Source organism: Tachypleus tridentatus, chromosome 10 (genome assembly GCF_004210375.1).
Source record: "Tachypleus tridentatus isolate NWPU-2018 chromosome 10, ASM421037v1, whole genome shotgun sequence".
Classification (NCBI taxonomy): Eukaryota; Metazoa; Arthropoda; class Merostomata; order Xiphosura; family Limulidae; genus Tachypleus; species Tachypleus tridentatus.
The window spans coordinates 42219269-42245792 of NC_134834.1; the positions used below are offsets into that span (position 1 = coordinate 42219269).

Genomic DNA, 26524 nt, shown 5'->3' on the forward strand with positions numbered 1-26524 from the left:
GTATGTCCATGCACATATCCCAAAAAACAATAAATTTATTTACTTGAAATGTTTAGAGAAGTTATGGTATCCTCATAGGATGGTCCTCCACAAATCTGATTGCGATTCTGGATCACTTTGAAGACATTTATAATGGCGATATAGAGCATTTTCTCATCTTGTTGACAATAACCATATAAAAAAATGATTGGATTAGGATAAAATTTCAAGCACACATTGAAACCAAAAATCTAAACATTTGTAGTGCGGCGAGAGTGTACAATTTCCCTGATTACTCTTGTTGTGATTTACACTACAGCGAAGTTAAGTAAGTTCTTGTGCTTAAAAACTGTCCTCGCGTGATGACTCAAAGGTTTTAAAAGTGTCTCATATGGTAAACAATGGTTCGTACAAGGCATTAAGGCGCTAACAGCATATTTTACTCTTAGCAATGGTTCATATAGGACAAGAAGCTTCTGGCAGTGTACTGTATTGTTAACAATGGCTAGTATCTGACAAGAAGGTTATGACAGTATGTAACAGCTTAGTAACAATTCATACATGACTCGTAGATTCTGGCAGTATGTCATAGACTTAGTTATATCTCTTACACAACTTGAAAGTTCTGGCAACATGCCACAGACTTTATAATAGCCCAAACACGACAAGATGATATTCCCAGTGTGTCACATTGTTAATAATGATCCATTCACAATTCGAAGGTTTGGGGAATGTGTTATGGGATTAACAATGGTTCATACATAACTCAAAGATTCTGGCAGTCTTCCATATGCTTAGCAAGAAGGTTTCGGCAATACTTTATTCGAAAATTTCTGGAAATATGTCATAGGATTATCAGTTGTCCATACATGAAAAGAAGGTTCTAGCAATATACCATACAGGTGTACATGACGCGAATGTTTTGGCAGTATGTCATAGGTTTAACAACGGTTCATGTATGACGTGATAGTTCTGATAGTATGTTACAAGCTTACCAATGATGCGTAACGTTTGAAAGCTATGGCAGTATGTCACGGGCTTAGCGATGGTCCATACATGACTTGTGTGTTCTGGCATTGTGTTATCGGGTTATTTTTCCCTTAATGATGCGTTTACAGAGCAAACGTCATATAACAGAAAACTAAAAGATAGATATTGCTAGTACGTAATAAAAGCAACAAAAAGAGATCGCAAATAATAAAGGATTAAAGTATTTACATGAAACATAATCTTACTCTGAAGTTAATCACTTTTACTCTTAACTTAATTTACTCAACTAATAACCATACCAACCGTCCTGCTATACATTTTTACTTCAAGTGGGTTTCTCGTCATCACGAATTATTGAACTATAATTTATAGAAATATTTTTAAACAGTTTAGAAATATTTAAGACTGTTGAAGTATTACCACACACGTGAGTAAATCGGACTGCAAAATTATCCAAGACGAGTGGAACTTAGTTCAGTACAGCATACTACAAATATTTAAAAATCGTGTTAGCGTTAAACTGTCGGTAGAGAATTTTAAAACATAAACATATGAAAGGTAAGCTGTTTTCACTTAAGGTTTGTTACTAATGAGCTTAACAATAAATCACATGATGAAAATAGGCTACTTGTGTCCAATATGGCTTACCGTAAGCTGGCATTGCTGAAGTTCCAAGAAACGAAATTCTAAAAGTTCATTCAGGTCTTGAGCCTCTTTCAACTCCTGTGTTAGTTGATCCACCTAAAATAATATTGTGTAAACGACATGCAACATCAAAATATACGAAATACATATGAAATATCAATTTAGGGGAGTAAATTTTTACTTTATGGTGCACGCAATTTATTTAAAACTTCAGTGTTTCATGCAGGAAATCCAAATTTCAGAAAAAAAAAAAAGATTAAACTGATAAAACTGCTTTCTAGGTAGCTATTGCTATAGTTTAGTGTGATGAATTTTATAGCATCGTTGCTGCACAGATAGGTTTTGTTAACATACGATTTTTAATTATTGAATTAAATATGACGTAGACTTCTTACGTAGAAATTTTAATCTCTGATCTTATCCAACTGTCTAAAATGATTGTGCTTTGCAAAATAGTATAAAGAGAAAGATAAATCCAAGTTAAGAAATACACTCTTTAATTAAACAAATGCAGAAACTGGTACTACGATATGTACTTCATATCTGAACATATCTGCATATCAAACCTCAGACGTATATCATGCAGTACTTAACCAATTATAATTTACATAATTTCAACCCTTGTATATCAGGTTGGATAAGATTTAGAAACACACGGTCGAACGGTTTTAATAATGTTATAACTTCTTTAACATTTGTAGTGGGGCATCTAAATATCCCTTAAAGGTATACTGAAGACATAAGTTTCACTCCTCACGGACATAACTTTACATAAAGCACAGTAGTCTCATTCATTCATAATGATCTTTCTACCACTTTTACGTTTACTTTATATGTAACTCACGTGGTGTAATATAACCTTTGATATCGTTTCTCTTACAGAACCAAGAAATTGTGTAATTTGGTTCAATAAAGCATCTTATTCGTGGGGTTCCTACAATTTGTCCTGTTTGAAAGTCAGTTAAGTCACACTTTTATCCATTTGCTTAATTACTTGCATGAAGTACAGTATATTTATATAATACAGACCATTTGTCACTGGAATAACATTAATCACTCAGCTTGGGATGTAGTTTAATCGGCAACTGAAACATAATGGGCTCATATTTAAGTACGTTTCTTTTCTTTTTTTGTCTAACCCTTACTTATCCATATAACTAGATAAATCCCTAATTAGCATAACTGAACTTCAATTGTTTGTCCACAATTTATGTAATTCAAAAAGTGAGACTATATATACTTCGGACCTTATTCAACTCATTCGGAAACCGAAGTAAGATATATGCATATTTCGCTTAAGTTCTCTCAAGAGAAAGACTCCTTCTGTCAACCCTTTCACTAACTGAACCTAATAGACAGGTCCTGGAATTAGTTTGAAAGATGGAAACATAAGCCATCCATATAGATGAATTGTTATATATATCCATTTTTTCAAATCGTCCGTACTTTTATTTCATGTCAACAAATTAAGTTAAGACTTTTACCCTCAGCTTAACCTATACACATATACCGCAGCTATGTACAGCTAATTGATCATATTAAAAATAAAGCTAACACTTACACTTCTACAAATCAAATCAAATCTAGTACATTGCAACTATAAACGAAAATGAGTTATTGCTATTTGTAGTACATCATTTGTAACGTTTTGTTTTCAATTGCAAAGCCTAAAACTTTAACAACTATGAATCGAAAATATGAGCATGTTTAATTTGATGGTCCACTTGAGTGATAAGCTGAAGCAGGAAAATACTTGGTCTACTTTTGCATTCCCGATTTTATCAGTCGAATGCTCAAAAGAATCATTACTTTAGTCACCATTATAAATTTTAACTGAAACGACTTGTTTCCACGACGTTTTGTTTATCTATCGATAAACTTGTTGTTTTGTTTAATTGAACTTCCAATGGAATACAAAATAGGTTCTTAAGTACAACTTTAAACAAGGGTTTCTAACCATAAAGCTCTGGTAATCCAACCTTTTTACGAACAAAATTGAACGAGGACTTCTTGCTGAACAGGTAAGTGGTATAAGTTAAAAAAATAATCTACTAGCCATAGATACTAAGACACTGTTTTTACAACTGAAACTAAATTTTTATATCAAACAACATTTCAACATTTAATTTTTATACGATTATTATTACCACTTAAATTTTGAAGTTCGAAAAAATGTTGCCATAATAATTTGACATTACGTAATAACTACATGCAACGCTTTTTCCTGACTATCAATAACTCATTTGCAAACCTACAGTTGTATAAATAAGTAGCTACAAGAGAGTAATGGTAGTTCCATTAAATACAGCTGTTTTTTCAATTTCGATAATAGTCCAGTGATTTTCAGTTTTCAGTACTTTAAAATATTTAACTTGTGTTTTTGTTGTATCAGAATAAACAGGTTATACAAATTTAAAAACGAAAAACAAATACATTGGTTGATATTTCCGTAGAAACAAACTGTTCTTTTGTTTTTATTAGTATATAAAACAGGGTATATACATAACATAAGTGAGTCACATTAACTGTCGTGTTGATGAAACCTACGCTAAAAGCTCTTTGAAATGTTGTAAGCTAAAATATCTAGGTATAAGCTCTATTAATTTGTTGTACATTTGTAGACGTTGAACCTACAGTCATTACATATTCTAGAATAAGCATGTGGACAATGTGACTTTGTCAAAAAAGCACATGCATAATTGATATTTGGCCCATACGATAAAGATTTCGTTACTCATTTCTACCAAAAGTGCAAACAAAAGTTTGAAACACAACACATACCATCCTCTTCAAACTTTCTATCATGTTCTGAAGTTTCTGTTTTTCTTCAGCCCATGAAAGTATCTGTTAAATGTAAAAATATTCTTAATTACTATTTCATAAATTTCGAAATATAACTTTATCATTTCGATCTCTTGCACTACCACAAAGAAACTGTTAACTGTTGTTTCGTAAGATATCGTATAAACAATTATCACAAGAAAGAAAAACCTGGTCAAAACCATGCCTTCTTATTGTAGAACTACAAATGGTAACAAAGAGAGGAATTGGGCCATATTATTACTGATTTATGACGACATCATTTAAAAATTATAACAAGAGATAAAAGATAGGTCCACACCATTACTGATTCCTTATGATATCATTTACAAAATATTAATAAACTAATGAGTTAAGACAGGTTAAAATCATTAATAGTTTCTTATGATACCAGTTACAAAAGTTTACAGGAGAGAGAGAAAAAATAGTTTCACATAATTAGAAATTTCTTAAAATAACATAAAGTACTTACAAAGGATTAAAAATAAGTATAAACATTTGTGATTCTTTTACAATATTAACAACAAATTGCTTGCATGGTGTAATTATCCATGTTTAATTGTAAAAATTAAAAGGGTAACTGCAAAAGTGTGCATTATATGTAAATGAATGTTCCAAAAAATAGCATAAAAGGGGTATTACTTTTCCAGTTTGCAGAACATGAACTCGGAAACGTAAATGAATTTGCATAGAAATTTTAATCTGCTACACATAATACAGACGTTTTGGAAAGAACGTAATGATTATTTCAAAAGTTTAATTTTACACATACTAAACTTTTCCTGGTGGTATAAAAATGTGCCTTTGATTATACGCTTATAAATGTCGCAAATAAATACAAAGTGTTTTCTACACTTTATATAGCTTTAATAAAATGAGAAATGTTTTTATGTAATTTACTGTTTAATAATGTGAGACGAGATTCTGTATTATACATAAAATATTAAATTATATACTTAATCATAAACGATATGGCAATTTTATAACTCATTACTTATCTTGTACATATGGTTACAAATTAAGTATTGAAAATAAGTTTGGAAGACAGTTTTACGATTTAAGTAAAACACACTAAACAACTTACTGTTTTAGGATATCATGTTAGCCAATCATTAGGCCGGTTAAAATGTTAAGTTTTACACTTAGGTTTGATTTCGATCGATTAAGTACGAAAACAAATACAAACAATGAGATAACCTTAGCGGTTTTTTCATGTCCATGACTTTCTGCTACTAGACGACGCAACAAAGCAAAGGCCCTCTTTAGCTGTAGATGTTCGCTGTAAAGACGTTTGTACATTGTGACTGCTGTATCTGAAAAAAATAAACGTAAAAGTATACAAGTTACACACGTTTTAAAGGAAATATATGAAATGTTAATCCATCGTTACGATAACTGTTTAGCTTATCAACAAATAAGTGAAAAGGTAGAAGGTAGTGTAAGTTGTTTTTATCAAATTGCTTATTTCACTTTCATTTTTATTTTGTTTATTTTTTCAACTGTTTATTCTTGGTGTTTACCTTTATTTCCAAATATTTATTCTCAAGAACAATTGCAGATCTGAGCTGAAATTCTTATTCTTATCTTCATTCTGAAATTAGGCAGTCTATAACGTTTGTCTTCACAGTGTTGGGATGGACTTACCCGTATCTGTCGGTTTCCTATATGGGTTTTGTATATTGCCCTTTAGTGGCACAGCGGTATGCCTGCGGGACCCAAAACGACAGAAACCAGATTTCGATACTCGTGGTGGGCAGAGCACAAATAGCTCATTGTGCTATTTTGTGTTTAAATACAAATAAACTGTTGTATATGAGTTGTGTGTTTTGGTAACCATCACGTAACAGAGTAGAATTTTGTAATAATTTTATTGTAAATCTCAACACAGATGTTTTCTGTTCAGCTGTTTTAAGAATTATTGTCTTCAGTATGTGACCATATTATGAATGTATCTTCAATATATCAGAACTACATTACAGGAGTGGCGGTTTTGAAGGCATTAACTTTGTCTGCTTTTTTGAATTTCATGCAAAGCTACTCGAGAGCTATCTGCGCTAGCCGTCCTTAATTTGGCAGTGTAAGTCTAGACGGAAGATAGCCAGTCATCACCACCCATAGCCAACTCTTGGGCTACTCTTTTACCAACGAATAGTGGGATTAATCGACATATTATAACGCCCCCACGGCTGAAGGAGCGAGCATGTTTAGTGTGACGGGGATTTGAATTCGCGACCCTCAGGTTACGAGTCGAGTGCCTTAACCACCTGACCATGCCGGACCGCGTTAACTTTGAAATATCTCATTAAAATAGGTTGGGTTGATACAGAAAGCTGTGATTTCAATTATTTTGAAGATTGTCATTTTGGTGCATTTTAAACAGTTTTATCATTTTAAAGCTGTTGGCATCTTATTTATAAGGTGTTAGGGATCAATACATGAGTGAGGAGGTTGGATGCATTGTATCTTATGTGGTTATTTGGCAGAATACGTAACCTGTAAGGATGTTTTACCTGTTAATGATGATATTACATCTACAACATATCTAATTAACAGTTGGTAGTGAACCTTTACTCAACAAAACAACAACCTATTTCAGTAATGTAAAATAAGAGACTGTCTTGCTTATTATCTTTTATCTAGTCAACTGCAGGTAACATCATTTATAGATATATATCTCAATTGGCAAAAACATTAATCTGTATTTCTTAACTGTCAACAACTTCTATGTGTGTTTCTGAGCTAACAACAATCTTTGTATGCTTATAAACTGGCAACAATATCTGTATATGTGTCTTAACTGGCAACAATATCTGTATATGTGTCTTAACTGGCAACAATATCTATAGATCTTTTTGACTTGGCAATATTAAAACATCTTACAGTTTTTAGATTCTTTGAAAAGTAAACAATATATGTTATAAAAGTTATAAAATCTAAAACTATGAAGGGTGTAAGAGTTAAAGAACGTATAATGATGTGTATAAATAATAATACCTGTATTCCCCCAATAGGTCAGCGATAAGTTTACAGTCTTAAAATGGTAAAATTCAAGGCTCGATTGTTAGTGGATAAGAAAGCACAAATAGCCAATTTCGTACTTTGCTTTGAAATAACATAAGCAATGCATACATTGTATGTGTGGATATACAAAACAGAATTAATTTAAAAGTATTAAAAAGTTACAACGTATAACATAAAGCGCCAGCAGTGACACGACATGTAATTTAAACTTGAGGTATTCTTGATTTTCTGTTGCATTTACGGAAAAGACGATGTATAAGCACGTAAAAGAAAGATGGAAGTTTATAGTGTTTATATGATAACACATTACGTAACACTAAGTAGAGTAGTAATTACAAGATAATTTAAACAGATGATGTTAACATTTTTAGAATAACCAACAATAAATTAATGCTTTACTACTGCTACAACACAATTTCCAGAGTCAGTGGCTTATTTCATATTTTGTTCTAAGTATAATAATGTTCAAACTTTGAATTTATGTCAGAACTGTTTGTAGTAGACAGAAGAGTTAAGAAGTTAAGAATAGGAATTGTGTAAGAGAATGTTTTCAGTTATGTTGTTCCGTGCACCGGATTTATCGTTATATGTTAATTTTAAAATATACGCTTGTTTCAGTATAATATTCTCTTTTTGCATGTGACGTGTATTATTGACTGTGTATTACGCAAGTCTTGCCTGTACTCGAAATTTGTAAAAGATTCTTGAGAGTAAGAATCATCAATATATATGTGTTACGAAAATTTTCTAGAACATTGTTGAAACTTCAAGAAACTCGCGTGATTTGTATAAAATCAGCTAAGCAAGAGACAGTAGAATAGAATTACATTTAGTCAGCTACAGTCAGTTTGCTATAGGCTTCGGAAGCTATAAATTTGATTAACGCCTATTAATAGGAAAAAAAAAAACGAATTGGGCCAGGAACGTTTGTAGATTTCGAGCATTACGAACCGTTTAACTTTAGTAAATTAACTTCAGACTTTAGTATATCTGCGAGTACATTAGATATCGTCGTCGGCAAAAGCTTACGAATGATCCAAGCTGGCTAACCATCAAAAGAAGTGTACAGGTGTATCAACAAAGAATAAATTTGCTATCCGTGAGCGTCGATAAAATATTCAATTCTAGACCCGATATAAGGCTCGGTATTGCTTGTAAGTTTATAAAACTCTTGTATATAAGCAATCATTTGTAATAAGTATCAGTAGCAACTGTTAGTATAAATGTATTATATCATTTTTTGTATGTTGAACTATATTTGTGTTAAAAAGAAAATTGTGTATCAATCTTGTTGACAAATACCATAAATGTGATACATATTAACATTTAATTAGCTTCTAAATTCAAATTCAAATTTCCATTTGTTGGAAATAGTAATACGTTAACAAACGTAACAATAAATCGGAGACTCGTCCGAAGTAAATTATAATATGTAATATCAGTATTTACTGGTTCTAGCAGAAACGCTGTCCTAAGGGCGGCTGTTTGTAATAGTAATTAGCAATCGTAGCATTCTTACTTCATTGTAAGAATCTGTAAAAAAGTGAACATTTTCTAAAAATATTTTTTTTCTGGGAAGTTTGGTTTACTTTGAATTTCGCTCAAAGCTACACGAGAGCAATATGATATACTCGTCCCTAATTTAACAGTGTAAACTAGAGGAAAGGCAGCTAGTCATCACCACCCACCAACCCTCAGACTATGGGCCGAACGCCCTAACCACCTGGTCTTCTAGGAAGTATTGCACAGGAAAAATGTTCAGGTTGTGGTCTTTACTCACACAGGCCCAGCATGGCCAAGCGTGTTAAGGCGTGCGACTCGTAATCTGAGGGTCGCGGGTTTGTATCCCCGTCGCGCCAAACATGCTCGCTCTTTCAGCCGTGGGAGCGTTATAATGTGACGATCAATCCCACTATTTGTTGGTAAAAGTGTAGCCCAAGAGTTGGCGGTGGGTGGTGATGACTAGCTGCCTTCCCTCTAGTCTTACACTACTAAATTAGGGACGGCTAGCACAGATAGCCCTCGAGTAGCTTTGTGCGAAATTCAAAAACAAACAAACTTTACTCACACGCAACTTACTGCACCAAAATTGTTTGTTTGTTTGTTTGTTTTAATTTCGCGCAAAGCTACTCGAGAGCTATCTGCGCTAGCGTCCCTAATTTAGCAGTGTAAGACTAGAGGGAAGACATCACCACCCACTGCCAACTCTTGGGCTACTCTTTAACCAACGAATAGTGAGATTGACCGTCACATTATAATGCCCCCACGACTGAAAGGGGAGCATGTTTGGTGCGAGCGGGATTCGAACCCGCAACCCTCGGATTACGAGTCGAACGCCTTAACGCGCTTGGCCATGCCGGGCCCTGCACCATAATGATTTAATGTACATTGCTCACAGATTTTCATAAATTTTACTGATATAAACTGTAATGCTTTCATATATTAAAAGTTCTACACTTTAATGAAAAAATAATTTTTTAAAAACTTTATTTGTTTAGTGACGCATTTAAAGATTACATCAATAATGATATAATCAAACCCTCACTTGTAGTTCTAGTGAAAGTTATGTTCTTGTTGTGAGGTTAGTTTTTATTTAACATTGTGTTCTGTTTTTAAGAAACGGTTGTCGCGCATACCACAGTCATTTTTATAACGGTCTAAATTTTAAGTACCCAAACTTTGAATTTTGTTATGGATTTTTGTTTGTGATACCATTCAATAGATAACGCAACACTTCATAAGTCTCAATCACCTCTTCTGGCATTGACATCTTGTATTTCAGTGCAATAGATAGAATGATTGTATTTATTACTTTGGTCATACAAGCCATTGCTTCATTATCGTAAGATGTGCTTTATTTGATTTTAGAGTATTTTTAATATACGAGATTAGGCTTTTTAAAAATTAACTGGAGTTGAGGTTTAAAGCAAGCCATAATTTTTTCTCAAAATATATTGCCTTTAAAAATTTTTAAAGCTCGTTTTTATCTGAGATGAAATAGTTTACATATTTAACTTTTGCGATGTTCCTATTGTTCTAAGATGGAGAAAATGTAATTTTATTCTGTCAAATTTGATTAGTTGATAGTTCTCGTACTTTGTTTTTGGTGATGCAAATATATTACTTTTTGCATTATGATTGTGTTCTTTTGCAGGTATTTGTTGTAGTTTGATAAATAAGGAGAGAGATATGCAAACATTTTGGTACAGTGTTTTTGACGTTCTTGTAAACCAAATGCAAAAAGTCATAAACTTATCCTCATTCTGTACTTAGATTTAGACGATTGTTCAAAAGAGCTTATATTTGTTTTGCACTGTTTCAGTGTCATGGCTCACTGGAGTGAGGTCATAATTATTTTGAAAGATGTTATAGGGGTTTACTCAACTTTGTATGAGTTGAGGATTTACCTCACTCGATGGTATAGAGTGGGAATGATCATTTAAATCCCAGAAAGACCTATGAGAAATTAAGTATTCTAACATTCTATTGCATGAAGTTAGGAACCCTAATCCGTCATCGTAACTTCTGATGCGCCTGTATTTTATTAAGCAAGTTGTGGTGTAATGAAAATATTAATATAACACTTCTGTAGTATTATATTTAAAGTATATGATGCAAAAATATATTAGTTCACACTTAGGTAGTAGAAATGGAGTCAGTCACTAGTAATATTATTTGTTTATTCTTCTTGGGCATTAAAATGTTATTTTCTTGGAACTTATATGACTAAAATGTTTTGGTCTGGGAATCATCAGAGTGTCATAAGCATGACTAGTGGCATTTTTAGTAATAGCGTTACTACAGAAGTGTGTTGTGATTTTTATTGCACGAGAAACTGAAGAGAAGTTGTGTGTGAAAGTATGGAATGTCTAATTACATTTTATTTGAAGTAGCATGAACAATGATATAAGGTGAACATTTCTGAGAGCTTTCATCAGTTTTATGAACTAGCAATTACAATTAAAACCATATATTATCACAATAAAATTATATTAAATTTGTCTCTCTCATTCCAATTATCAGTGTATAACTTTCACAGTCATCTTATTACAGTTATCTTGACACTGATAAAGAGGATTCTCAGTTTTCTGAAAGGGTAATTTACCGTACTTTCAACAGGATCGTCAATATTCTGTTTACACTGTATGCTTACTCGTCCAATTAACTCCTCATTACAGTGTAAGATAGTCATAACACTATGGCCAACATAATAGTTTTAGTTGTTATTTTACAATTTTTTACATTGCATAAATTTAAAACCAAATTATTCTCTATATCAATAAAATGTTTATTTTTTTATAAACAAAACAATTGATTATTATGGATAATATTATTCTGCAGAATATCATTTTTCATAGCTTCGTTGAAAGAAGCTATATATTGTTTCAGAATATAGCATTGCCTAAGCATCAATGTAACAAGTAAGTTAGATGTTATAGACGTTTTACAGGACGATTGGTGTGTCGGTCAGTATGTTTCGTCAATGTCGTAACAGCCGGGATACATTCTGCTGTATTTGAGGCAAATATACGCTTGTTCATCAGAGACGCTCAATGACTGCTCTTGTGAAGAAAGCATATCATCTGTACTTCGACTGTAAAACTAATGATCAAGACAAGAAATGGGTGCCTCACATTTGTTGTGCGACATGTGCTGTTTATCCGAGAGCTTGGCTCAGAGACACTCGAAAGACAATGCCGTTTGCTGTCCCGATGATATGGCGAGAACAGAAGGACCATGTGACGGGCTGTTACTTCTGTTTGACTAATGTGTCTGGTTTCTCTGCCAAAAACAAGAAGTCAATTGAATACCCTAATCTGCCTTTAGCAATGAGATCTGTGCCACATGACGACAGTCTTCCAATTCTGAAACCACTAGAGGAATGGACCTTAAACGAACCAGATGAAGAAACTGCAATGCAGGGAACTGGCAGTGACATTGATCCGGATTTTGAACCGTGCTCCTCAGGCGATACACATCTTATAACACAGTCAGAATTAAACGATCTGGTCAGAGATTTGAGTCTGTCAAAAGCAAAAGCCGAATTGCTGGGTACAAGACTGCAGGAATGGTGTTTTCTGTCATCAGATACGAAAATTTCTGTTTTTCGAAGCCGCCAAGATGATATAACCAAATTCTTTGCACAAGTTGACAGTCTCTGTTTCTGTGTTGACATCAAAGGATTGTTCTCAGCTTTGGCTTGTGACCATGACCCACAAGAGTGGCGTCTCTTTATTGATTCATCAATGTTAAGCCTCAAAGCTGTTTTGTTACACAATGACAACGTTCATCCTTCAATACCTGTCGGCTATGCAGCACACATGAAAGAAACTTACGAGAACATGGAAATATTGCTGAAGCACATCCAGTACAGCAAGTGCAACTGGAATATCTGTGGAGACCTGAAAGTCGTTGCTCTGTTACTGGGACTGCAGCTCTTCTATACAATGTACTGTTGTGTCATCTGTGAATGGGACAGTCGTGCCAAAGAGTCACATTATTCTAGACAGAGCTGGCCACTCCGTAAAAAGGTAGTTCCAGGACAGAAAAATGTGGCGCATGAACCGCTTGTCGACCCGGCAAAGATTTTTTCGCCTCCTCTTCACATAAAATTCGGACTTATGAAAAATTTTGTGAAAGGAATGAACAAAGAAGGCGAAGGTTTTTGTTATTTAAGACAGATATTCCCAAGAATAACTGAGGCCAAGATCAAAGAGAGCATTTTTTGGTCCTCAAATCAGACATGTTATGAATGACAAGCGGTTCGAAGATCTGTTAGATTGCCTGGATAGCCTTCAAAGACGTTGTTGACAATTGTTTTGGCAATTACAGAGTCCCACATTACATTCAGCTGGTAGACAAACTTCTCAAACATACAAAACAATAAAGTGCAACATGTCACTCAAGATTCATTTCCTCCACTCACACTTGGACTTCTTCCCCGCAAATCTCGGTGCTGTCAGGGACAAACACGGTGAAAGGTTTCACCAGGACATTGCTACAATGGAAAAACGATATCAGGGCAAATGGAATCCGTCAATGCTTGCTGACTACTATCGGACACTGCAACGTGAGGCACCGGACATTGAATACAAACGAAAACCAGGAGCAAAACACTTTTAATTATGTTGAACTTAATAGCGTATTAGAAACATAAATGCAATTAAATACGTTATTGCCGGTAAACAGTTAACTGTCTATTTCTCAGAGTTCCTACGTGATGAAGCAAAACCAAAACTATATTTGTGCATAGCCACCAGGTACCTGTCACAATCAGCAAAAACTTTTCAGGAAGCAAAACTTTTCAAAAAATTGTTGTGCAGTGTTATCACACTTACATATTGATTTATACATATTTAGAGTAGAACTGTTGTAGTTAAGTACAAAGCTACACAATGGGTTGCCTTTGCTCTGCTTTTCCCACTACAGGTATCAAAACTCGGTCTATCGTAGCCATTCTGCAGACTTAAAATAGAGATTAACTAACTCTAACTGGAATGGATCATAATGTGGTCACTCTTTTTATTTTTATCATTTTTACTGTTACAAAATATAGCGAATTCATACATACCACAGTAGCATTACTTGTGATTTAATGTTACGTCTGAATTCCTAGAATGTAGCAACAATTTCTTTAGATGCTTATCCTGTCCACTGACTCGATAAACATATTGACCACAGTGTGGACTTGGATCATTTTGTAACTGGAGTTGTTCTCTAGTCTTGGATCGAAGTCTTCAAAATTGATGTTTCTATAGAATTTATGGATGTTAAAGGGGAAAAAAAGCTTCAATTTTATTTTTAAAGGGGAAATTTTAAACATTAAATTATGTTTAATCAGTGTCAACATCTTGAAATCTTCAACGGTATAAGTGTTTTTAACTAAAATCATTCCGATACTTTTTACAATAAATAATTGCACTTTGTACATTTCTTGTAAGGTAAAACACTTCCAGTCACACGTGATACATTTCTAGGAATCCATAAGTTGCACACGTTAATCTCACTGTAAATGATACCAACATACAAACAATTACAATTACACAAATACTTCAATTATGATGCTACAAAACAGTCATATAATGTTCAAATACTGATTTCCAATGCAGTTACGAGTAAACGTGTAGGCGGCGGATTCTGCTAATCAGTTATCTTTCTTTTGATCAGTAGTGCTAGTTATGGACGCCTGTATATGAAGCATAGGATTTCTTACCTTGATGTCCATAAGGAGCTTTTAGTCTCAAATACAAAATATTACTATTGTATGGTACTTTGAGTATGGTACTACTTTATTGTAAGGATCGTAACAAAACAAAATGGTGGTCACAAAAATCACCTATTTACAACTACCTTTAAAATGTCTGAATACTAACAGTGAATAGTTCATTGTATTTGCTGAGCAAAAAAAAAGCTTACTGTACTTATAAATCCGTCTAAGTCGTTATAAACATCTTTATGGAGTGAAAGAAAATTTCATTATTTCAACGAATTTTCGTCTCAATAAGTAAACGATTTTTCCAGACAAGAGTAGAATAAAATAGCAACATTATTGCTCTAATTCTTTCATAGAATTCTTCTGTCTATGGGCCTAGTGATTTTTTCTTCTACCAAAAAGGATACTATATATATATGTATATACACTGTTGGCCAAAATTGTAAGGCCAATGAACATAAAGAAAAATTATGCATTTTGCGTTTTTAGACTCAACCACTTATTTGAATAAAGCTTCGAAAGATGAAAATAAGAAAAGGAAAAATTAAAGTAAACACCTTTTTAGCATTTAATAGGAAAAATATGAACACTATGAAATTAGCCTAAACACTAGCTGGTCAAATGTTTAAGACCATACTGAAACGAAGCGTTAATCGGTAAACACGTAACAAAATTTAGTCATTTGCGTTCAAGCATTAGCGTTGTCAACATCTTCCACTGACATTTCCTGTGTCACATTGGGTAAAAACACGGAAGAGTTTGAACGTGGCAGAATTGTTGAGCTGCAAAAGCAAGGTCTCTCTCAACGTGTCATCGCCAGTGAGATTGGGGGTAGTAAAACTGCTGTTGCAAAAAGACCCTGAGGGATACGGAACGAGAAGTTCAACTGGTCGGCCCAAGAAAATTTCGCCGGCGTTGAGCAGGAGGATTCGACGGGTTGTCCGGCAAGACACCAGCCGATCGTCGAACCAGATGAAAGCCCTGACGGACGCAGAATGCAACTCAAGAACAATAAGACGTCATCTACGGGAGAAAGGCTTTAAAAACCGTAAACGTCTTCAAGGGCCACGCCTCCTTCCACACCACAAAACAGCTTGGTTAAATTTTGCTGAGAAGCACCAAACATGGGACGTAGAAAAGTGGAAAAAGGTTTTGTTCTCTGATGAGAAAAACTTTACCCTGGATGGTTCAAATGGCTTCCAACGTTACTGGCACCATAAGGATATCCCACAGAAGACATTTTCTCCACGACACAGTGGAGGAGGTTCCATCATGATCTGGGATGTTTTCTCCTTCTATGGAACAACGGAGCTTCAGGTTATACAGGGGCGTCAAACAGCAGCTGGCTACATTGGCATGTTGGAGAGAGCATCCTTATTGACTGAAGGCCCGCGCTTGTGTGGAAATGGCTGGATCTTTCAGCAGGACAATGCTGCAATTCACAATGCCCGCAACACAAAGGACTTTTTCATGGAGAATAACGTGATTATTTTTGACCATCAAGTGTGTTTGCCCGAACTGAAACCAATTGAAAATGTTTGGGGGTGGATGGTAAGAGAAGTCTATAGAAATGGACGTCATTCCCAAACAGTGCATGATCTTCGTGAAGCCATCTTTACCATTTGGGATGACATTCCAGCCAGCCTTCTGCAAACGCTTATATCGACTATGTTAAAGCGAATGTTTGCAGTTATTCGCAATGACGGCCGTGCAACTCACTACTGAGACCTCTTGTTTGACATTTCCTATCCTATTTAGGACTTTTTTTTGCTATGGTCTTAAACTTTTGACCAGCTAGTATTTAGGCTAATTTCATAGCATTCACATTTTCCCTATTAAATGCTAAAAAGTTTTTTTTATTTTCCCTTTTCTTATTGTCATTATTCGAAGTTCTACTCAAATAAGTGGTTGAGTCTAACAATGCAAAATGCATATTTTTTCTTTATGTTCATTGGCCTTAAGATTTTGGCCAGCAGTGTATATAAAACGGACCATGTGATACTTAGGATATCGCTGGATTTGAGCGTTGATTGGTAGAAATTTTGAGGAGCAATAAAATCGAATCGTATACACGCGCGCCCCTGACTTGGTATTACTTTCACACAGAAATATAAGTAATAAAAAGGAAACAAATAAGTGTAATGGTTTTTTTTTAATTTTATAAATACGAGTAGGAATCAATATATATATAATCCAGCCTCAGACAAACATGTTTACAGCGATTTGGGAATGTCGGAATACATTTGTTTAAATGTTTAAGTAACTCATATTTTCCTACTTTGGACTTCCTAGTTTCAAGACTTTTGTACCATTAAAACTTTCTATATTACTAGTTAGTTAAGTTATGTATATATCGATTTCTACTTGTTTTATAACATTTAAACATTTTAATTATACTTGTATATATAAAAACCCTAATCCTAGATACAAACTTTCAAGTCTCTGTGTAAAGTAACACTCATAATCAAACTACACTTATCTCTGTGATTCTATAAGACTAACCCTTAAAACGATAATGAATTTATACACAAAAAAGATAAATACAACGTTATCACAAAATATATTCAGTGTAACAACGCATTTGGTTCTGTAGCTGTAATAAAAGAAAAAGGTTTTATAAATCTAAATAAAGAAACCTTTGTAATTCTAATCAAGAAGGTTTTCCAGTTAAAGACGAAAATCTTGCAAATCTGAAACAGAAGACTATAAATCGAAAGGAAAAAATATCTATAAATCTTAATACGTCTGGTTTTATAACTAGATACACAATAATCTACAACAATTACATGAATTACAATTTAATTCAAACACCATTTAGAACAATGATATAAGATTAAGGTATATAGATGAAACTGTAATTTTACTTAAACAGCACAGCAGTAAAGAACTATATCTCCCTAAAGTGGCACCAGCTTTCATATAGTATATATAGAACTGACAAAAACCTAGCAACGACTGTAATGAGGATTTCATCTTGCAAAAATTTCAAAATGATACGTTATGTACTAGTTATAATGGGACAAGACAGGCACATAGCAGTATACTTCACCACAGTGTGACTACAGATAAAAAGGCTTTAAGTGTAGTAACACGTAATACGATACCATAAAAACACAGGTTTTAACACTAGCATTTCACAACGCTGCATTACTACATAGTAATAATAGCAACCAATACTTTAACTCTGGCAATACACATTATGATACAATATCTTTATAGTTTTAGTAACAAGTGTATTAATTCTAGTAAAACCAAATATACTGATAGAATGTCTTTTAATATAAACATATATCTTAAGCGCAACATGTTGTAGTTTAATTCTATAACTGCAATGAATAAAATGCAATAATAGAAACAATTAACAGTCCAAATTAATATAACTGATGTAACACACACACAGAAACCCAGTGAGATGGAACTTCTTCTCTTTACGTGAAGAGATTTTTTCCAATGGCATAAACTCTTTCTGCAGTAGCATTAAAATACCTTTAATCGTAGCAATATATTACCCATAGTTCTAATAATGTCTTCTATACCACGATATTTCAGCTTAAAAATGCTTAACTTATAAGCCTCTAATAACATATTACATAACAATAGAATATAAACCTTTCTTCAAACATTTTAGGAGCAACGTTAAGAAGGAAAACTTTTAGCCCCAAAGATGCACAGCAAGAAAAAAAAACCAGCAAAACTAAAAATATAGTTTTAAAATCATTCCTCGTATGTTTGTTTGTTGAACTTCGTATAAAGCCACTTGAAGGTTACCTGTCTCTAATCAGGATATGATAGGAAGGTAGCTAGTTAACATCAACAACCACCAACGTTTAGGATTCTTCATACGAATATTCAGACTAATCGTAACATTATAATGGCATTATAGCTGAAAAGACGAGCTTGTTAGGCGAGTGAATTCGGAACCGGGTCCCAAAGATTGCGAGTCGAACACTATAACCACCAGAACATGTTAAATTATTACAGTATGACTAAAATGTGTAGGATGGTATTAGTTCTTGTAAAACCTGAACACGTCTTCCGCGGTTGTACAGGTGGAATGTAACACTCAATTAATCTTCTGGGGTTGCATAGGTCATGTGTCACTCGTCTCTTTGGGTTACACGTTTATTGCGTAAAAGCACAAACAGTTTCTAGAGATAGCACAGGCAATATGTAAAACTCAACCAGTTGTAACAGTCTTTTTATTCTTCCTGTTAGGCTTAAGGCTTCTCACTCGCCTCAACCCATACAGCTTTTCTAAATACTCCGATCCATTCTTTACTTCCTCCAATATTGTTCTTATTTCCAACCACCTATTTTTTTTTCTCCATCTCACTTTTGACCTTCCTAGGGTTTCCAAATGGTATTTACTCAATACATTTATTTGGGTCACTCACTTCATCTATCCATTTCGCATGCCACCCCAACAAGTTATTTATGATAAACTCCAGCACTGAATCCGCTCCAAGACTTTTCCTTATATTCTCAATTATTTTTCTACCTCCATGATTATATTTGAATCTCAGTGCTCTATTATTTGCTGCCTGTATTTTATTCTTTCTTTACTTTTCCAGCCGTATATCAATAATGGTTTAATAAATGATAACTTTTACCTTATAGAAAACTCAACCTGTCTCCTTTGGTTGTACAACTAATAAGTAAATACTCAACCCATCTCCTGAAGCTGTACAAGTAATGTGTAATACAACTTCTTAAACAGTCTAATTTGTATGTGAACCGTTTTTTAGAGCTTGTAGACCAAATTTATGTAGTTTTGTGCTCGTGCTAAGATTATAATATAAAATATTATAATGCGAGTTATTAACCTAAACAGAAATGTTCGAAACAGGATGAAACATCTATATAATTCCAATAATAGTAACAGAGACAAAATACGTTAGCATTACAACAAAATCTATATACACTTAATTTTGTTTCAAGGTAATTATCACCTAAACATTTTAATTGTTGCGAAACATGACGTATCAGAGACATAACAGATTATGGTATTTCTCGCTAGTTAAATCACAGTCTTACGGTTATTTTCCTGTTCACACTCTGTCATTCCATTAACTTCTTGCAGTTTCTAACACTGAACTTACAGGTAATATGTAATACAACCTCCCATATACTGGCATCAGTATGAGGATCGCTTGTTAGAGCTTGTGAGCCAATATTTCGTGACTCTGAGCTCGTGATGAAGTTATAATATAAAATATTATAAATACAAGCTATGAACCTAACCAGAAACGTCATCTGAGGTTGCACGCGCAATATGTAAAACTTCAACCCGTCTCCTTGAGTTCTACAGGTAATATGAAAAAGATAAACAACAGCACATTTTGGGTTTTGTGTACGTAATATGTAAATACCTCAATGCATTTCCTTAAGTAATACAGGTAATATTACTCGACTATACAAGGAATGGTATTACACATTACCTCTACACCTTAGAAGACGGGATAAGATTTTACAGACTACCTAAATAACTCAAGGAAACGGCTTGAACATTTACATATTAATTGTACAACTCTAGGATAGTGATTTCTAAGATCGAATTTACAGTAAAGGCTGACTTGACTCGTGTAAACATGGGTGTGGCACAATTTTCCTAATATTCCATTCTATTTTAGACAAATTGTAGAGGCCGTTTCAAACGTTCGATCACACAAACATACAGATGCGTATAGATTAGACTGCTTTTCAAAGTAACAATTTGTTGAACAGTTCAGCAGTTGGGCGCCTTTACTTTACGTTAGCGTCTACGTCGGTTTGTTCATCTCAGTTCAGTAGGTGTGTAGCTTTAGGGTATGGTGATACCAGTAGCTGTGTGGCTTTATTGTATGGTAATACCAGTTCAGTAACTGTTTAGGTTTATGGTATGGTGATACCAGTTCAGTAACTGTTTAGGTTTATGGTATGGTGATACCAGTCCAGTAGGTGTGTGACTTTATGGTATGGTGATACCAGTCCAGTAGCTGTGTGACTTTGTGGTATGGTGATACCAGTCCAGTAACTGTTTAGGTTTATGGTATGGTGATACCAGTCCAGTAGCTGTGTGACTTTGTGGTATGGTGATACCAGTCCAGTAACTGTTTAGGTTTATGGTATGGTGATACCAGTCCAGTAGCTGTGTGACTTTATGGTATGGTGTTATCAGTTCAATAGCTGTGTGGATTTGTGGAATGATGATACCAGTCCAGTAGCTGCTTAGATTTATGGTATGGTGATACCAGTTTAGTTGCTTTATGACTTTATAGCATGGCGATACCAATTCAGTAGCTGTGTGGCTTTGTGGTATGTTCACAAACTATGAATCTGACCAGAAACATCATCTGAGGTTGCACGCGTAATATGTGAAACTTTAACCCGCTCCTTCAATTGTATAGGTAATATGTAAGAAAACAACACACACACACAAATCCCTCTCCTTGGATTATATGGGTAATACGTAAATATGGTGTTTATCCTTGATTACGTAACTGGGTAGCTTTATAATATGTTCACAAAGATATCTGACTTAATTTTCTCCACTCTTCTTTGGAACACAATTGTATGCTATTTGTAAATTAATTTTAACCATAAAATTACATACGTGATTAGCCTATCAGTTTTTAAACGCATTTAAAAAATATTTATGCAATAAAATATTTGTGGGTCCTAGATTATATCTGTCACAGGGTCTTCAATAACATAAAAATGTAATTAATTTAAAATATCTTCAACACGTACTGCAGAATCTCTTTTAATTCCTGTTTGGGATTTCCTTGGATTTTACAAAGAAAACGAGTACCTTCACCCAGTCGTTTTGGCCGGTTCTTTATACTAAATGCTGTATCAGGAAAAACATAAAATTACTCAACGACCTTAAAACCTAGTAAGGACCCTCAACTATGACATTTCGCGTTGATGAAAAGATATCTTAAATGTGGACAACAAGAGATAATTTGCTCTTGCAGAGAGATAACAAGGGATAAGTCGTCCTTACAAAAACAAGTTCGTAAAAAGTAAGAAATTCAAACCCGTCCTGACTGATTTTTCAGGGAATCACAGATTCCTCTTATAAAACTTTTATAAAGTATTGATGTTCATTAGTGCCTATGACGTCTCATTCCACCATACTTTTACAAAAACAGTACAGTCGTGAATGAAGCCTAGCTGTCTTTTTAACATCCAAAAGTTTTCCTCTGGCTCTATATAATAAAAAGAAATCAGAGGCTTTTATCCTATCGATTCCTCTTTAGATGAAAATGTGTTAAGGGATCCCTTAGCCTATAAGATAGCCATTCCATCCCTAGAATCAGACTAATATTTTCAATGATGTCTAACTAGTGATTTGTATGAAGAGATAATTAGATCTTTCGATTTATACTCAGTGTTGACTTTACTACTTCGATGTCTTGAATGATTTACCTAACACAATACCAAAACAATTTTATTTGATATTGAACTTGTGATTCAACTTATGGTAACTTGTTCTATCTTTACAATAAATATTATTTGCTAAATATCTGTCAAACTTACCAATTGACCCAAATATTTCTGTAATACTTCTGTATCTTTAGTACAGCTGAAAATACCCAATAATATAATGCTATCAGCAAAACTTTGCTAACTTATCAATATCGTTAATGTAAGTAAATAAAAACAAAGGCCCAAACACAGACCTTTGAGTTTTTTCGCTAATAACAATGGCCTAGTTTAATTGGGCTCCATTAATAACAATTTTTCGCTTTCTCTCGCACAGTCACCTACAATCCAATAAACTAATTCTTCGATCACTAGCGATACGATTATCTTTTGCATGACACTTTGTAAAAAGCTTTTTGTAAATGTATATATACCAAATCTAAACTTTTTCCATCGTAGACATATATTCTAAAAATAAAATATAACTAATTCTCCTTTTTTGAACCAATGTTGGTGTTCTTTGATGATATAATATTTCACTAAATTATTTTGTAAGCCTTCTTGTATGAGACGTTCTATGATGTTTCACAGTACAAATGTATGATTTACTCTTATAATCTCCTACCAGCCCCTTTAGAAACGGGAGCAATGAGTACTCAGGCGCATGTCCACTATCCACTGATTTATCAAAAATGAGACTCACATTATTTGATCGCCTTACTGCTTGTTTCCTGCATGCATTGCACCATTCGTTATCTTCTGTGGCTTACATCTGAGTAACCAGATCCTTAAGTTCCGCCTGATATGCCTTCAACTGACGTCAGTTTCAATGTGTTGATTATGATGCATGTCTGTAAGGTTCTAGCGTGAAGACAAGCTCCAATCATTTGCTATTTTGCACAGGATTTCAAACAATAGTTGTTATAAAAATGAAGTTCATCATCATCAACACTGACAGAAGCATTTATTGTTGTCAGTTTGACAGTTAATTGGTATCATACATGGACTTAATCCCATAAGCAGGCTACAGACAAATTTCGAAATATTTTCAATAAAACTTAATATTAAATATTAAACTACTAGTATATGCAAATTTTAGGAATGCTTAGACAGTTGCTTTTGGCCTAGTAATTCGTGTACCAGGCTGCCATTCGGAGGGTTCAAGTACCATGTTTCGATATGCTGCTGATTATACTTCGCACTTTCAGCTCTAAGAGTCATTTAACTGTTACAGTCAGTTACGCTATTCAGTTGTAAAAAATCACATAGGCAACATCTGATGTTGACTTGTTGCCCGTTCTCTGGTCAACAGTTTCAAATTAGAGATGGTTATGCCTAAAGTTTTAGATTCTTTAACTTGACCTTGCTCGTGAGTTGCATAAGCTGCCGTACAGGTTGAAAATACAAAATATCTGCTAAATAACGTACTCAAAGTATTATTAATTTTAATCAATACATAAAAAAGTGCTAACTAAAACACAAGGAAAAACAATAATCACAAGAAACAAAGGAAGCAGAAAAACGTGTGAAAAACAACGTGTGCAGATTTTTGACAAAGTGAGTGAGATATTAACACCCCATTTTTATGTTTCGCAAGATCGCTTGGAGACTAATAAAAAATGATGTAATACCTAACAATCTAGCGGGTTTCATATATACTTTGGTAATATCCTCCAGGTTTTTCATAAGATGGCAAACCATATTCTCAAGGCAGTGAACAGGACTTCCTATAATACAGTGACATGTACACATATTTAGTTGATTAAAAAACAAAGCAACAGTCACAAGTATTGCTTATGACTGGGATAACTGAGAAGCATTTGTTGGAATCCACCCATACACACATGAACTCACACAAGAGATAAACAATTATTATAAGCAGTTTTGTAATTGTTGGTTTAGTTAACTCGAAGTTTCTGTCAGTGATGTCCTGCAGAATTATGATGAGTGAACTAGCACATTACTGTGTTTTGAGTGTTTTCTTTGAAAAACGCAAATTAAAGTGTTCTTTTGAAAGAAAACACTATTTAGTATTCATATCAGGACTACAATAACCACATAAAATGGGTTATGTTCAACAAAAACAAGCGAGGTAAATTTCCATGATTTGTCTGTCAAAATGTGCCTTATAAACAAAACAAGTTTCTCGCTATAAAATCAGAATTAATGTGAAATTTACAGACGTACAGAAAAACGACCACTTTTCTGCATCAGCCATCGATGAAAGTGAACATACAGTATAGACATGTCCACTCATACTCAACCAGGGGTTTGTTTTTTTGTTAGCTAAGCAGATACTTCCGGTGTTACACCGCTGTTAAAAAGTATTCCAGTAACAGAGTTTAAAAACTAACTTGCTGTCCATGAGAACAAATAATAATTACTATTTCGTTAAAGTCCTTGACAAAACTGTCTAAAACGCACTTTGTCATCGCCTACGTTGAAGAATAGCGATAGGTTGAAACTTGCTTTTCGTGATTAGAATACTCTCGGGTTCTGCTGTTTTCAACTTATTCATGCTTGGAAAAACAAATGTTGTTAATAGCACACTGGACTCTTAGTTACTTTTTATGGTTTGTGATAAAGAATAGATTAATTTACACGTAAGTTAAATAGTGTAATCTGTACTAATCGAAATGTACATTTCGAACTGAAATAAATATACTATATGTACTCACTACTTCTCAGCTGCATTTCATATTAAACGTGTATTAAAATAAATTTTCCGTGTGTAAATGAAAGATAAAAACATTCGTAAATCTGGGTTTATATAATTATAATCCTTAATAAAATAAAAATTACAAATACTCCAAATCGATTACAAATATTTGTTGTTCAATCGACAAAAGTAAACATATGTAAAAATAACTATAACAATTTCAAGCCCATTTTAACACAAACAAATAGAAATGTTTTGGTGTAATTTTCTAAACCTTCTCTCTTAGAGCACAAGACATACAATGTCAAAAAGTATATATATACAAATATACGAAACAAAATATACCTTAAATGGTTACAATATGCTAATCCAAATATACGATTTTTAATAACGTCTCGATCATATTCATTTTAGCAAGAAGTATATTTACTTTCTAACTTATTAATTATTAAACCGGTCATCAACAAACTTTATTGACATGGTAATTATGCCCATATAAATAATATTAATGTAAATAAGAAAAACAGAGGCCCAGGCACTGACCCTTGGGGCTTTCCACAAGCAGCAAATAACCCAAATAACATTCCAAAGATGTAGAACAACTGAATTTTGGTTTAATTTATTTTGTGTAAAAATACTGACTCAGGTACGTAGTGTGGCAGGTTATTTGTTTTATCTTTAATCACAAATACAAGCAGGGATTCAACACATTGATACTAATCCAAATAATATATAACAGATTGTTAAGGCAGGAATTCAACACATTTATACTAATCCAAATGATATATAACAGATTGTTAAAGCAGGAATTCAACAAATTTATACTAATCCAAATGATATATAACAGATTGTTGAAGCAGGAATTCAACACATTTATGTTTAATCCAAATGATATATAACAGATTGTTAAAGCATGGATTCAACACATTGATACTAATCCAAATAATATATAACAGATTGTTAAGGCAGGAATTCAACACATTTATACTAATCCAAATGATATATAACAGATTGTTAAAGCAGGAATTCAACAAATTTATACTAATCCAAATGATATATAACAGATTGTTGAAGCAGGAATTCAACACATTTATGTTTAATCCAAATGATATATAACAGATTGTTAAAGCATGGATTCAACACATTGATACTAATCCAAATGATATATAACAGATTGTTAAGGCAGGGATTCAACACATTGATACTAATCCAAATGATATATAACAGATTGTTGAGGCAGGGATTGAACACATTGATACTATTCCAAATGATATGTAACAGATTGTTAAAGCAGGGATTAAGTACATGGATACTAATCCAAATGATAGAAATAATGAGATTTTAAAGAAAGGAAGCAGAAATTTGTTAAGAAAAACTTACTGATATTTAGTGATCAGAACAGTGAGTTAATCAGACCACGACATTTCTCACAGAACGAGTAGGAACGAAGTCATAAACCGGCTCTCTTCTCTCCTGATCTCGTAAGGTGTGAACTCCCTCTATTGTTGGCTGAAAGAAGGACACCTAAAAGCACCTGTACAGTTAGTTCTTACGCTATTCAAAGCTGCAACTCAACAGACCGGTCTGACCCTACCTGGTAACCCTGCACGTGCATTCTGTATTTGCATCGCCGTAAAACATGGAATGCCTGACAATATAGGCATTAATTTAAGATGAACAAAGATGCATTCAAAAAGCAGTGGAACAGGAATTGCATGTTAAGACCTTCACAAGAAGTTCACTAGTTTTTCTTTGTTTTGTTCGTTACTTTTAGCGAGGTTCTGTAACTT

General features: G+C 33.7%; 1 protein-coding gene across 1 annotated transcript in view; it reads right to left on the reverse strand.

Moving 5' to 3' along the window:
- The window catches only part of LOC143229145 (uncharacterized), a 53811-nt gene extending 27576 nt beyond the window's left edge, over positions 1 to 26235 (reverse strand). The window contains exons 1-4 of the mRNA XM_076461030.1: positions 26115 to 26235; positions 5632 to 5747; positions 4396 to 4458; positions 1618 to 1710 (exon numbers count right to left, since the gene is read on the reverse strand). Of these exons, the coding sequence (XP_076317145.1) occupies positions 1618 to 1710; positions 4396 to 4458; positions 5632 to 5733 (258 nt within the window). The 5' untranslated portion in view covers positions 5734 to 5747; positions 26115 to 26235. The remainder of the gene's footprint in view (positions 1 to 1617; positions 1711 to 4395; positions 4459 to 5631; positions 5748 to 26114) is intronic.
- Positions 26236 to 26524: the final 289 nt, after the last annotated feature.